Here is a 14025-nt window from a genome sequence, read left to right as displayed (position 1 = left end):
ATCTACGCTATCCTCCTCTTCTCTCTCTTCTTCGCCTGATTCTTCACCAAGGTCGATCGGTAAAGGGGAAGGGCGACGCCCATCTATATGTGATGCTGCTCTGTATCCCCCTTTGCTACCCTCTACCCACCTCATCAGGTCCACCTATTTTGGACCTGCTTCCTCTATGCCTTTCAAAACCAACTTTGGAAGTTGGATCCGTCGTTACGGAAGGCCACATAAACCTTCACAATTCCGTAGGCTTCCTCAATGGAATCGAGATCAGGATAGTAAGGGGGTAGCCAGGGAATATGGTAGCCATATCCAGGAGAAATCAGCGTTGTAGTTAGTCTAACAGCTGAATAAGGCATAACGCGACGATGATCTTGATACTGCGATGGGTTCTTACTCCTGAGCAATGGCGTCTGAGGCAAGAGGAACCTTGTATTGCTGCCTCTTAGCCATCTCACACAGTTGTTTCCTCTCGAGTGCATTGAGCAATTTGACATCAACATTCATCCTCTGAAGACGCTGATACAGCTCATGTTTGCTGAGCTGCGAAAGGATCGTGTTTTTAGACTGGATGTCTTGTTCAGTATCGCCTTGCTCGGCTTCATCGTTCTGCTGATTTTATCCTTGCTGTCCCCCGCGATGATACTTGGCATTGTCCATTATTCCATTATAGATACAACGTTGGGAAACCTAAGATTATCCTTGCGTAACGACAAAGCTCGTCGAGAAAATTAAGGCGTTAGTTCCTCAATGTTTAGCTGGCCAGATCCGTAGTTTCCTATCCAATCGTGCTTCCAACTAGCATGGATAACGCAGTATCGCTTGCCCTTGTTCGTACGATGCATCATCATTCCATGAGTGAACCAGAACTATGTTTACGACAAGATAAAAGTTGAAAATGAGTTTATTTGCATATGATAAAAACAAACATAAATTAACCTTGTTGTTAACATGGTTCTGGTCACAGTACGATCCGTCCAAATACACAAACGCAGCATCTTTGTACTTGTCAGACCGCCGTTCTCGAAGGTAGTGCCGCCCCTTGGCCTTGATATCCTCGGTCTCGACAAATCTCCAAGCGTTCTCGGCATCTAGCCCATTTTCCTCATCAGTAGGCGGATCGCTTCCTTGATCGGGAGCTTGGACTGATCCGCGAATAGCCCCTTGATGTGGTTAAAAAGGGTTCTAATGTTAACGACTTGTCTCTTGGCGTTCAAATCGGTAGCAATTCGTCGAAGGTCTGAAGCAAACGATGAAGTATGGTTATAGCGGGGATTGCAAACGGTTACGTACAGCCTCGATGCAGCTCCGAGCACAGCCCACACCCCGTTTACTAGAACCTCTCACCATATATGCCTCAACCACCGAGTATCCTCTTGACTTTTTGCAGAAAGGCTTGTCTCAGGTGTCTCTATTATCCCTTCTTAGCACAGTGTTATTGACGGTATTGATGGAATATCCTACGTAAAAAGTCGTTCGCAATAAGGGATCCGATGTTGTTACCAGTTTCGCATGTTCCTTCTCTCCTCTACAAATCTCGTAACAACGAAGCAGTGCTTTGCGTTCCTCCGTTAAACAGCTTTTTCCTGCAGGCCGCTTGTGTTGTTTGATTGAAACGAACGTGTTGCTCGGAGGCGTGGCTTGTCGTATTTGTCTGACCTGACTTTGCAGCTCCTTGACCTTCTTCTGCAATCTTTGAATTATCTCCCAGGCTACCTGCTCTTGCCCTTCTACCAGATCGCTGGGCCGAGTCTCAAAAAGGGGATCTGGGCGGGGGCGTTTTCTCAAATTACCTATGACCATGGAGGACTCGCCCGGTGAAGTAGCTTGGGCATTGGACAGGGACAGGGCTTTGGCAACTTCTTCATCATAGTCTTCGAGGTCCACAGCAGCTATAGTATATTACCAACTTGCTGCCTGCCCGTTCGCGATCTGTTCATCGGCCTTCTTCTCACGGCGCTCCTTCTTACACCGGCCACAGCCTAAATAAAAAATAATAGGGTTATGAATGCCTTTTCCTTCATTTGGTACATGACAGACACGGCATGATATTGCTTGTGTGCCATTTAAAAGTAATGGCCGGCAAATGGCGATTTTGAAAATGTGCTTTAAATCGGTGCCTGCGAAGACGATGCCGTGCTTCATTTTGCGGAAAGTCAGGTCAGGAATGAGATCCAGGGATGATGTGATTTTGGATGAGAATGAAGAAGTGAATATTGAGAGAAACGTTTTCGGCTGACATAAGCAAACTGGTGCTTGTGGAGACAATGATATGTTTCGATGTGAAAGGCGCTGATTCTGAAGCGAGATCGAAGGGTGATGATGAAGAAATGCCCAATCTTTGTCGCGATGAAGTTCATTTAAAATAAAATGTGGAAAGGCACTGCCACCTGGACTCAATTAGGTCCTCATTAACGTTGGGGACCGAGGGGATACCGTTAGTATTGAGGAGGTGTTTTTTTCATTGAGAGTTATATAACACGGTCAAAACCGTGAATTTGATTAATGCATACATGCATGACGAGAAGATCAAACGCGAAGGAAGAAGATAAGCACGTTTCTTGTGTGCGGTTCAATCTTATTTTGTTGATGTGGTTAAGTTTCATACTCCTATTTGCTCTCATGCTCATAGGCCGATCTGTGTTTAGGTCATGCTGAGCAAAGTTGGTGGGAAGATGCTTAACCTAAACAAGTGTCTACGCCTGAAAATGAGCCCTGCCTTGACCGGAGGAAATTATCGTAGAAAAACTCCATCTGGAGTCCAAGGAGGGTGGATTGAAGCACCCATTGCTTGCTATTACACCCTGGATATCATACGGATAGGCAGAACGTGACCGCCAATTTCAACTGCCTTTGCTAGTCCTTCAAGGCCTAACTGTGGCTACTGTGTGCAATTAGAAAAACGAGGATCCCACCACGGTCAATTGGGAGTGACTTGTCCCAGGGGGTTATAAAAGGAGGCGTTCTCTTCTTTCGCTTCAGCTTCACCATCACCTCTTAATCTGATGTCTCCTACAGGATCGACTGGATAAAACTGGGCGCAAGACAGCAACAAAGCTATCAAGGTAAGTAATATTCATAAGCCCACTTTTATCTCTTTTTCCGCCCCTTTCCACCTGCCCTTTCCACTTGCCTTTTCCACTTGCCCTTTCCACTTGCCCTTTCCACTTACACCCTCTACCACTTTGCACGTCCACTTTCCACATCCACTTTGCACGTACACTCTTCACGTCCACTTTCCATCTCCACTCTCTACTTTCTCACGTCACTCTACACATGTCCGCCTTCACTTTTGACTTTCTCCTTCTCTGACATACTTTTTCTTGTCTTCCCACACTTCTCCACAGAACCAACCCTCACACAGCACAACAACCCACGCGCACGGACACCCTCTCCACAAACCAACAATACACTACTACACACCACCCATCACCCATCACTCATCACCCATTACCCATCACCCATCACCCATCGCCCATCGCCCATCACCTAGCACCCATCACCCATCGTTCATCACCCAGCACCCAGCATCCATCTTCAGCACCCAGCACCTATCCCCGGCTCACGCTCTCTTCGGAGACAGAAGCAAGGATGACGCGACCCACGTCCCTTCGAGGCAGAAGTTTGCATGACGCAGCCCGCACCGTCTCAGTACGTAGGGGTAGCATGACGCGGCTCACGACCCTTCGAGGCAGAAGTCTGCATGGCGCGACCCGCACCATCTACGGATGAAGGGGCCGCATGACGTAGTATCAGGATAGTATAGGAGCATGCAGGATCAGGATTATACAGGACGCAGCCCGCACCGTCTTAGCACGTAGGGGTGGCATGGCGCGGCTCACGACCCTTCGAGGCAGAAGTCTGCATGGCGCAACCCGCACCATCTACGGATGAAGGGGCAGCATGACGCGGCTCACGACCCTTCGGGGCAGAAGTCTGCATGGCGCGACCCGCACCATCTACGGATGAAGGGGCCGCATGACGTAGCATCAGGATAGTATAGAAGTATGCAGGATCGAGATGTACTGGACACATTCAGGAACACCCGGCCCACGTTCTCTTCGGGGACAGAAGCAAGGATGACGCGACTCAGGTCTCCTCGGAGCAGAAGTCTGCATGACCCGGCTCACGACCCTTCGGGGCAGAAGTCTGGAAGATCAAGGTCGGCCTTAAAGGTCTGTGGGAAAGGGGTGGGCTTTCACGGTGAGAAGATTTTTACATGGACAATGGAAGCTGAACAATAAGGATGAAAATACTGGCGGCATCTTCTCTTTTTTTTGAGTACCTTAGGAACATCGGCGATACGAAATGCAGCGATACGAGATGGCAACGAGATCAATGATTCTGGGCGATAATGATGGATGGAGCAGGAAGATTTCTGCATCAAATAAAGATATCTTTTCAATCATACTTTTTTCTGTCTGCTTGACTATGAATAAATAAAGCACCCTTTTTACCACCGCGACTTCAAGACACAACTTGAACCCATTCCTTCTAAATCTGAAGTTGAGCCTTCGCCACAGCACGATCCCACATCAGCCCAACGAAGCGCCCCTAGGAGACCTGCCTTTGACCCATTTTGATCGAGAGAGCGCAAACAGCTCTTAAACTTGCATCATACAATCGTATCCTAACATGCTAATCGTAAAGCTAAGTACGAAGACTCCAGTTCCTACCAAGCTGCACGTTGTATTCATACAATAGGTAGCCGTTTATGTGAGAAAGAAAATTTATGAGCGTGGGTTCGGCATGCAGGCTTCTAGCGTGTCTGTGCGTATTGCTTATTTCTAGAAACCCATTCGCCCAATCATAACGGAATTTCAGGTACAACTGAAATTCTGTGGTCTGTGTGATTTTATATCTAAAAGGGGCGAGGGGCAGGGTCCATCTTACTGTCAACTGGCGTTGGCTCAAAGGACAAAGTAAAAGCACAGGGACATGAATAGTGCAATAACGGAAAGAACTTTGATACATGGGAAGGACGTAATGTAGCTTTCAATGGCATTGTTGTCATCTTCTTGGAGATCAGGCATGAGCGATCGCTCGAGCTGAACATCAGACGCATCGAGATCCAATGCAGCGTGAAAGGGTACTTCCATTGGCGGTAGGACTTGGGACGGCATGGAGAGAGAGACATCATGGGCCAAGACCACGGGAGGAAGTTCTTGTGGAAAGAGAAAAATGGGATTGGTAACAGCTCTAGGGTATCGGCGCGAGCTGGTGGTCATGCTGTGAACGTTGGTTTCTTTGAGAATGAAAACGTCGTCCTACTTAAAGGGAAAAAAAAAACCAACGATCAAATCTAATAATAAAGATAAAGATTTCCTGGCGATGTGGGCCATGGCCTGTCCAATGTGGCAGTGCATATTTCACTCGCTCTTCTCTGTCGTCCTTTGCTCGCAGAGCTACATATTCGTGTTATGGAAGATCACCAGTGGCCACTTTCAAGCAAACGAAAAAGTGACCCTTTATTGTTCTTTGAAGCAATAACACGTATTCGTTTTTTTATTATACGATATCTATATTATCATGGACTGGATTGATCGAGCTTTATGCCCGGAGTGGCATGCTGACGGAGCTCCACCTTAGCTTTCCGGAACACTTCAGCTGTGAGATCGTCCATCCCATACGACTCTGAATACACCACCTGGCTGACCCCGACCTGAACAATTTTAATGGCGCAGCCTACAGAAGAGACCCAAAAAAGAAAAAAAAAGAAAAAGAAAAAAAAAAAGAGGGTAATGGTATCAGAATAGAGCCCGCTCTGTCGACGCATCAATGCCTTCAGAACATAGCTTCTTTTACCTAAACACGGACAAGTGTTACAATAGATCGTACTTCCACTACCAACTCTTTCTCTCCCGGCCTCTAATAACGCATTTTCCTCCGCATGCATACACAAACACCGGTCCAGTCCCTTTCCACAGGGCGTGGCCTGATTACACCTCAAGCATCCGCCGTCGTTGCAATTCGTTAGATTCTTCGGCGTGCCATTATATCCTGTCGCGATCACTCGTTTCTCTCGCACGAGCACACAACCGACCCGCCGTTTCATACAATTCGATCGACGTGCCGCCAGATTCGCGAGGTACATGAAATAAGAATCCCAAGAGGGCCGCAACAGATCCGGATTTGTAATATCAAGTGAAATGAGAGACTGTTGGAGGGAGACGAGATCAGAATGGTTGTTGAGGAGCGAAAGGTCGGACATCGAGAGGAGTTTGTAGGGCGGGGAAGTATAGAAGGAATGCGAATGAAACAGTGAGGGCGACATGATAGAGTCAGGGTTGGGTGAGGATAATAGCGAGCGCGACTGGTCAACGGTATCTTCAAGAGATGGTAGTGGTGTTACATCCTGCTCCGAGTCCAGAGATCGTATTGGAAACACCGAAAGCGATCTGGACGCTGTAGGCGTCGTCGCGGTTGTGGGTGTGCTATAAAGTGCCGTATCCGTCGCTTCTACAAACTCTTCCAGTGTCGGAGCATCCTTTCCTTGCGCCTGGGTCCTACAAATTACCCCCAAAAGTACGCACCATGTCAGCACCCTATACTTCAATGTAATTGATTTTCGTCCGCTTTAATACATTTTTTCGAAGCCATTGGATCTTACCGGGCGACGCAGCGGTGATACCGCATCATCATCGGGCTTTCGACGGACAACAACAAGAAGAAGGGACGCTTCCGAAGAATAGCGATCCCTTGAACTGTCTGGACGTCGCAGGTGACAAAGTGCTGCATCCAGTTCAGCGTAACGTGGTCCAGCATCGCTTCGATTGAGCTGAACTCCTTATCTTCCTGCTTCTGATCCCGCTTCTGATCCTGCTTCTGTGGTCGAGTATATCCATTACGAGGCTGGCTAATATTGGACGACGTTGAGGACAAAGTTGAAGTCGAGAGCTGAAGGTACAGCCGCGTGAAGCCGTAAAGCGATGCGAGTTGATTCATCACCTCGTGCTTTCCGCTGCACGATGATCCAACGATTCCAACAAACATTCTGAATACTGTATGGTTTGGTTCGTCCTTGTCCTGATTTGGCGGTTCCTGTCTGTCTTGCCCCTGAGCTGATCTTAAGATCAAGGGCGCTCCACAGTTCCTCCTGCCCAACCCAACCAGCTCCGGCTAGTCAAGATCCAATAAGCCACGATTTCGGGAAAACGAAAGAAAAGAAACCCTCCCTTCTCGGCATCGCTTGCTTTCGCCATCATCCATCCGACCAAACCCACCTTCTTTGTCCAAATCGACATATATATTTTTCCCTCGCTCGCCATGACCCGCGGACTGCAAAAGGTACCGTGCACTCGTCCCCCTCCACCTGTCTAGGTATCATATCGACTCGTTGCCAGGAACGTCTTCGCCTAACAGCTTTCTTCCATACTCTTTTTTTAGCAACAAGCTAGGTGAGAATTAGAACTAGCGCCGCTCGATTTGGACCAGGAACAACAGCGCCACCATAACCTTGGATATAGAAGAGACAAAGCAATTATGGACAACAGGATCCCGTCCTGCCTGCCTGCTTCGTATCGCTGATTCACCAAACCAAGCAGACCCGACACTCACCCCTCCCGCTCCATCGCCATCTGCTCTCATCCTATAGAGCCAACGCCGAGAAGCGTGCCGCGGCCAATGCACCTCCCAAGAGTCAATTGAAGGCCATGGTCGAGGGCAACAAGTTCAAGTGTCCCAAGTGCATGGTAAGTCCGTCCTCCTCTACCCCATCTTTTCCTCGGAGTAACGCCTTCAGTCAGAGACTCGACTGATAACCAAATCACCCCTTTGGTTTCTGAACAATTTATTTTGATTGTCCAATAGTTGATGATCGCCAACTACAAGCTGATCGTCCAGCACATGGAAGCGAAACATCCAAAGGAACCCATCCCCTCAGAGTCTTCCTTTAGTGTTTGATCTTAGGCTTTCGGGATGGTTTTTTTTTTTTCCTTTTCTTTTTTCGCCGTCAGGATAAGCGATAGTTTATCCGCAGGACACTTTTTTTTGGAAACTAGTGAACATGTTCATACCATGCATCAAAAGAGGGTGGGGGGAAAGCAAAGCCAGGATTAGCAGATTAACAGAGTAACAGAGCGCCCATTAGAACAAACAACTTTTGCAACTTGCAATAAACATATAAACATTCATTCAACAGCCGCTTTACAAATTGCAAGCAAAAGGGATACGAAGTATTGTACATACAAGGCAGAAGTAATAAGAGAAATTGTATTAAGGATTAGAAGTACAAAAAACATACACAGGGAGATTAGCTGATACAAATGCTGCTGTGTGGACAGTGCCTCTTGGAAAGATTAGGAAGAAAAAAAGGGGCACCCTCTGCTTATATGTTCTTGGAGCCGACTTCATCTACATCCATGCTCATCGCCTCAGTCGCCGTCAAGCTCTTTTCCGAGACGTCAGTAGTAGAATTAACAACACCCTCCTTAGTTCCCGTCGGTGCATCAGACGTAGTTGTTGCTGCCGATGATGCTGCTGGTGGCGAGGGCGATGGGTCGTCCTTATCGTTATCCGGGACAATCACGACCTCCTCCTCACCTTCCGATTCCTCGTCGTCTGCCATTTCCGGCATATGCAGGGCAGGTGGACCTCCTCCTGAAGAAAGCAAACACAATCCATTGACGAGAACTCTGAACGCAAAGGTGATCGTCGAAGTCGACCGATTGAATGTCACAGCTGCAAATTTATGGAAACATAGTAAGCAATCGTCAGTAAAGTTTGGCAATAAGAACATAGTCATTTATGCAATACGAACACAAGCATCGATACTTACTCAGGGATGGAACCGTGGGGTTCATGGGTACCATGCGGGTACGGTCCGATCCACCGAAATGCACCAGCGTATATCCGACCACGGGCTCAGTCCTCCATCGATGACCAAAGAGTTCCCCGACAGACGCCTCGCTTTGAAATGTACGTACCTCCACATGATCTGGCTCCGATGTCTTCAAAGGCATGTCATCATCATCATCATCCTCAATCTTGATGATAATGGTCTCTGGTTCCTTGGCAGTGGAAGGAATAGCCGTGCTCTCCCCAGAAGGTTTTTCACTGGGGGTAGAAGCAAAGACTTCAACCGTTGCTACAGGGGCGGGTGGGGCCGGCGATCCTGTGCCGGACGATTGCTCATTTTGGATCAAAGACGCATCGCCTTCGTCCAATCCATTGAACACCATCTGGAACTCACGCTCCACCATCCGGTCCTCGATCTCAAGCACTTGCGCATCCTGCCATCCCTGGAACCGAACCTCCTGCAGTTCTCGCTTGAAGCGAGTGTGAATCTTTTTCAGAAAGTTGGCGCGGAACGGAGGCACAGGTCTGGGCTTTCCATGCATCTGCAGATATTGTGTACACGCTGGACATAATATCTTGCTTTCTGTTGCGGATTCCGGGGGTGCCCCAGAGGGTGTGGAACCATCTGGTGTAACGATCTGCAGCTCGGCCTTGGGCCTCCAGGCCAGCGAATCCAGCGCCATACAGTTTGAACACTCCAGGGGTCGGGTCGATTTTTTGATTGGTCGATCCACCTGCGGCCCAAAAACCCGGGGTGGGGTTGGAGAGTGTGATCCAGGAGATGCTGTAACGTTGTGCGGATTCTTTTGTGTGGGGTAGGACCCTGCTTGGCGGCTGCGTAAGTACTGCAGTTGACGCAATTGCTGCTGCTTCTGCTGCATCTGGCGATGTTGTTGGTATCGCTGCAACATCTGCTGCTGTTGTGTCAAGCGCTGCTGAGCTGGCAGAAGAGCTGCTCGAAGTGCGGACATTTGAGGCTGCTGAGACTGTTGCTGCTGTTGTTGTTGTTGTTGTTGTTGAGGTTTTTGAGGTTGAGGTTGCACTTGCGGCTGCTGCGATGGTGGCTGTGGATGCGGTTTGATAGGAATCGGCTGGTTGTGGACTGGATACATCTGTTGATGGGGTTGATAATGCCTCTGGATCGGTCGAAACTGCTGTTTCTGCTGCTGTTGCTGTTGTTGTTGCTGCTGCTTTTGTTGCTGCTGCAATTGTTGCTGCTGCTGTTGAGTCACCGCTTGCGCCGCACGCTGCTGATCCAGCATGCGCATATGCTTGTGGAGATGATAAGACCTTGAATGAGCCGACTGTGCTTGCTGCTGTGCTCTGTGCCGCTGCTGGTGGATGGACTGACGCATCTCTGTTTCGCCAGCTGCTTCATTGGGCAGTATTACTTGTCGCTGGTGCGGTTGCTGTTGATGGCTCGATGGGTATCCATGGGACGGTTGCGCTGGATGTTGTTGACCGTGTGAAGGGTGCTGGGGAGGTGATTGGTGATGAGCTGGAGGCTGAGTATGGGGTTTTATGGGATGCTGTGGATGATGGGGACGAGGAGCATGGCCAGGTTGTTGCTGAGTGAGAGACAGTGGTGCTGAGTGTGAATGGATGCCTGTGGGGTATGCTCCATTATGTGAAGGGCCCTGAGGAGTCCTATCGTCAGGATGGTGAGGTGGGCGGGATTCCTGTGGCGGCGCACCATGTGGATGAGGATGGCCAGGGTGCTCCGGCGGCCTGGAAGATGTAGATAGAGGAGGCGGAGGGCTGTAAGCAGAGCGCGTAGAAGGCATCGCCATAGGACTGTTGCCAGGCGGAGGGGAGCTTGGACGGGATCCAGGACGTGAATCACGATCGTAATAATGTGTTCCTGAGGGACGGTAGTCTCTGTCGCGATCTGATGGGCGTCTGCTGTGATGAGGGGGATAACGCGATCCATTGGTGTACACCTCTGGAGTATACCATGATGGATAGGACGATGAATATCTGTGGACTGGAGAGAGCGGTCGGCCGTCATCGGGTGGACCATGTGAACGAGAGGATGAGTGTGGAGGATATCCATAACTTGGCCGCTTGTAGTAGTATCCTGATTCGTAGTCGGGCCCAAAGCGATCAGGATAGACATCAAAGCCAGTTCTGTCGAGAGATCGCTTCCGTGAAGATGAAAATGGTGAATAGTTGACTGATTTTGCCTCTAATTCAAAGATGCGATTCCTCATAGCGATATACATATCCTGTGTGAACTCCAGTGGCACTTCATCCAGCGAAAATAGCACTATAAGGTTGATACAGCACAATGAGCGATTGAACAATTAGTACCAATTGATCGAACTCTTACCATCGCTCCAGGAGTGCAGGCAGTTTGGACCCTTACCTCCTCCGAGTGTCGAGAGCGTGTGTTGCGAGGCGATTGTGTGCCGCGTTTGGAAGTAGGGTTCCTGGATCGGCGTCGTTTTCTGTGTTATAAGAGCAACAATTAATGTGTCTGTGCAGTGTGTGCATGGGAGTCTCCGGAAGATGAGAGGTCGTTTGTGCCCGGGACAAAATTGGAATGATAATGAGCAGTTTCTGAGCGTCCAAATGTAGCAGGCTTACCTTCCACAGAGACGAAAGAGCATCGTTTCCATCATCTGGAGCCGGCTGGCTCAGCTTGTCTGAAATGGAGGGGATAGAGAATGGATATCGGTTGAGGGCATTAGGATGGTGTGAGACTGTGGCAGAAGAGTATGAAGGATGTCCGATAGGATAAGAATGAAAAGAGTGTGGTGCTGAACGTATCCTAGGATGCTGATGCTGCCCTGTGTGCCCTGTACTGCTGCCACTATTGTTGCCACCAATACTGCCACTGCTGTTGCCACCAACATGATCCTGTTCCAGCTTGCTGCTGTAGTCGTATCGCTCCCGTTCTTGCTCTCGCTCCCGTTCCCGATCAAGATCCCTATCTTGCCGCCCAACAAGAAGGGCGTCGCTATTGCTGTCTCCATTCACGTGGTTGCGATCTCCTTCGGTCTGGCTGTACTGAAGAGCAGCAGGATGACCATGCGAACGAGGGTGTTGTTCGTGAGAGTATGGTGCTGGTGCTGATTCTGCTGTCGTCCGTGGGTGATCGAGGTGATGAGGTTGTGTACGTTGATTAAGATTGGGATGGCTCTGTAGTGGCATCCTCGAGTCCCTGTCGGAATAAGACTGGTGGTGATGGTGATGCGGACGGCGGTCTTCCTGATGCCCTTGCTGTCCATGTTCATGTGCATGTCCATGTCCTTGTTGTTGTTGTTGTTGTTGTTGTTGCTGTTGCGGGGATAACGGTTGGTAATGGTGGCGGTGCTTGCCGGCGTATTCCTGCGGTAGTCGAGCATGGCCATGCTGTTGCTCTTGCTGGACGACAGCAGTCGCGGTAGTTGTGGCAGTGGTTGTGGCAGTGGTAATAGTAGCGGCAGTAGTAGTAGTGGTAGGCTTGGCAGTAGAGGCAGCGCTGTATCCAGGCTGGTGGTGGTGGCGGTGGTGGGGATGGTGGTCAGAGGGATGGTCCTCTGCGCTGTTGACCTCCATATGAAATTAAATAGCGGAGGTGGGACAGTGGCAACAGCTGGAGGAAATAAAGACGGAGAGCAGGGGCTGGTGATGGTGGCGATGGCGGTTGAAGTTGTTGGGAAAGAAAGGAAGAAGGGAAAGGGGGAAAGCAAGAGGAGGAGGGGAGCACCTCATATCGCAGACCAACAGCGTGCCTCCCCTTACTCCGATGATAACGACCTACAAGAACACATAGGCCCCCGTTCATATTCCCCAGAGACTCTGAGCCCGATAAAGGGCGCCAGGGTAGCGGGAACAGTGAACAGCCCCCATCCAGAACCAATCCCATACACACATGCAATGCCATCTCATGCCATGCAACACTGACTCGGGCTTAATTCACCCCTGTCATCCTGTCCTATCTCCATCATCACCCCTCATCCACGGTGGGAAATTCGCCCTCCAGGTAAACAAAGGGGAGCAAATGCGGGGTAAAAAGCACCTCTTTTAGGACTTTGTGTAATGGGTGGGGATTGGGGATGTATGAACAACAAACTATAGCAACAACAACACCAACCATCCACGCTAGCGTGTAATATGTTCGTACCTTGCTGTTCATGTCTCATAGTCAACTCTTTCTGTTGTTGCCTCTGTTGTTGCTGCTGTTGTTGCTCCCGAGTCGAGGTCACCATCGAGAATGCAATTGCAAGTTCCTGGGACGTATACGACGCTGCCGCGGCAGCCGCTGCTGCTGCTGCTGTCGCTGTCGCTGTCGCATCCACAATTCCGTTTAGTGGCGACAGAGGTGTTACACGGAACGGCCGCCTTTCCTCCTGCAGCTGTTGCTGATCACGCTGCTCAGCTGCGCCCTCACTCCCGGGAGATAGACTCGATCTCATCGTTGCAGATATGGTTACCACCTCCGCACTCTTCTGTCCCACCTGGGTCTGAGCCTTGGACTCATCCCGACGGTGCTCTCCAGATCCGTTGTGTCCCGTCAAGGCATTCCCCGCTGGGAGGAGGATCATCTGTTTCGATTTGGACGGACGATCCTCTGCAGAGGCCGAAAGAGGCGGCGACGGCGGGGGAGTTGATGTGGATGAAGAAGAGGTGGACTGAGCTCCACAAGTAATTCCTGCTGTGGCACCACTACTGGATAAGGCAGACGACGATATGGTACCACCGACAACAGACATGGCTGATGTTAGTGGTGAGGATGATATCTGTACCTGGGATGATATAGATGAGGATGAGGATGGAGGTTGATGTGGGATAGAGAGGACAGATGGCGAGGGGGTTGAGGATGGGACCATGGCCTTTAAAAACGTGGATAGGGGCACGTTCTGCAGGAGGTGTGGGTCCGAGAGTATCTTTTTGTATTCTCTGGCAGGTACTGGGGTTGGACAACAGGCACAAGCGTCTGTCGCTCCAAAGGGTGGTAGTTAATGGCTGGCAGGAGCAATGGGTGAAGTTGGGAGGACAATTGAAGGGTCAGAGACGTGCAATTGACTGTAAAGGAAGAGGAGGGGGGGAGTAGTGGTGCTGGGAGTGCCGTTGTCAGGATGTGTGGCTCATTGATATGAAGAGAAGAGAAGAGAAGAGAAGGGGAGAAAAGAAGTATGGCCACCTGGAGTGTGCTATGTAGCAGTGAGCGAGAGAACAAAGTGAACACTGGTTGTTTTCGGGAGAGAGTGGGTTAAGAATGAGGAATGAAGGAATGAGTGGAGTGTGGGTGTG

General features: G+C 49.8%; 4 protein-coding genes across 4 annotated transcripts; 1 reads left to right on the top strand and 3 right to left on the bottom strand.

Moving 5' to 3' along the window:
* Nucleotides 1–1237: 1237 nt before the first annotated feature.
* BC939DRAFT_21586 (uncharacterized protein) lies at nucleotides 1238–1970 on the bottom strand. Its single transcript, XM_051550739.1, has one exon. The coding sequence runs from the start codon at nucleotides 1792–1794 to the stop codon at nucleotides 1393–1395; it is 402 nt and encodes a 133-aa protein (XP_051406999.1). The 5' UTR covers nucleotides 1795–1970; the 3' UTR covers nucleotides 1238–1392.
* Nucleotides 1971–5455: 3485 nt separating this feature from the next.
* Nucleotides 5456–7188, bottom strand: BC939DRAFT_533153 (cytidine deaminase-like protein). Its single transcript, XM_051561687.1, has 3 exons — nucleotides 6602–7188; nucleotides 5797–6497; nucleotides 5456–5676 (listed from the first exon to the last, which is right to left on the bottom strand). Exons 1-3 carry the CDS (start codon nucleotides 6982–6984, stop codon nucleotides 5519–5521), a joined length of 1242 nt encoding a protein of 413 aa, XP_051406998.1. The 5' UTR covers nucleotides 6985–7188; the 3' UTR covers nucleotides 5456–5518.
* BC939DRAFT_467398 (uncharacterized protein) lies at nucleotides 7189–8129 on the top strand. Its single transcript, XM_051557781.1, has 4 exons — nucleotides 7189–7278; nucleotides 7378–7388; nucleotides 7586–7682; nucleotides 7801–8129. The coding sequence occupies exons 1-4, from the start codon at nucleotides 7258–7260 to the stop codon at nucleotides 7891–7893; spliced, it is 222 nt and encodes a 73-aa protein (XP_051406997.1). The 5' UTR covers nucleotides 7189–7257; the 3' UTR covers nucleotides 7894–8129.
* A 23-nt stretch (nucleotides 8130–8152) lies between these two features.
* Nucleotides 8153–12526, bottom strand: BC939DRAFT_21468 (uncharacterized protein). Its single transcript, XM_051550732.1, has 4 exons — nucleotides 11374–12526; nucleotides 11153–11234; nucleotides 8768–11053; nucleotides 8153–8670 (listed from the first exon to the last, which is right to left on the bottom strand). The coding sequence occupies exons 1-4, from the start codon at nucleotides 12325–12327 to the stop codon at nucleotides 8318–8320; spliced, it is 3675 nt and encodes a 1224-aa protein (XP_051406996.1). The 5' UTR covers nucleotides 12328–12526; the 3' UTR covers nucleotides 8153–8317.
* Nucleotides 12527–14025: the final 1499 nt, after the last annotated feature.

Source organism: Gamsiella multidivaricata (genome assembly GCF_025024155.1).
Source record: "Gamsiella multidivaricata strain RSA 2152 chromosome Unknown BC939scaffold_108, whole genome shotgun sequence".
In the NCBI taxonomy this organism is placed as follows: Eukaryota; Fungi; Mortierellomycota; class Mortierellomycetes; order Mortierellales; family Mortierellaceae; genus Gamsiella; species Gamsiella multidivaricata.
The sequence above is the reverse complement of the archived record's forward strand: the minus strand, read 5'-3'. Positions and strand labels throughout refer to the sequence as shown.

Coding starts and splice junctions, on each gene's coding strand:
- BC939DRAFT_21586 (XM_051550739.1), bottom strand. CDS start 1,794: ATGGTCATAGGTAATTTGAGAAAACGCCCCCGCCCAGATCCCCTTTTT.
- BC939DRAFT_533153 (XM_051561687.1), bottom strand. CDS start 6,984: ATGTTTGTTGGAATCGTTGGATCATCGTGCAGCGGAAAGCACGAGGTG. Junction 6,498..6,601: donor TATCACCGCTGCGTCGCCCG/GTAAGATCCAAT, acceptor GGTAATTTGTAG/GACCCAGGCGCAAGGAAAGG. Junction 5,677..5,796: donor TAACACTTGTCCGTGTTTAG/GTAAAAGAAGCT, acceptor TCTCTTCTGTAG/GCTGCGCCATTAAAATTGTT.
- BC939DRAFT_467398 (XM_051557781.1), top strand. CDS start 7,258: ATGACCCGCGGACTGCAAAAG. Junction 7,683..7,800: donor TCAAGTGTCCCAAGTGCATG/GTAAGTCCGTCC, acceptor ATTGTCCAATAG/TTGATGATCGCCAACTACAA.
- BC939DRAFT_21468 (XM_051550732.1), bottom strand. CDS start 12,327: ATGGAGGTCAACAGCGCAGAGGACCATCCCTCTGACCACCATCCCCAC. Junction 11,054..11,152: donor GCTCTCGACACTCGGAGGAG/GTAAGGGTCCAA, acceptor TCAACCTTATAG/TGCTATTTTCGCTGGATGAA. Junction 8,671..8,767: donor CCCCACGGTTCCATCCCTGA/GTAAGTATCGAT, acceptor ATAAATTTGCAG/CTGTGACATTCAATCGGTCG.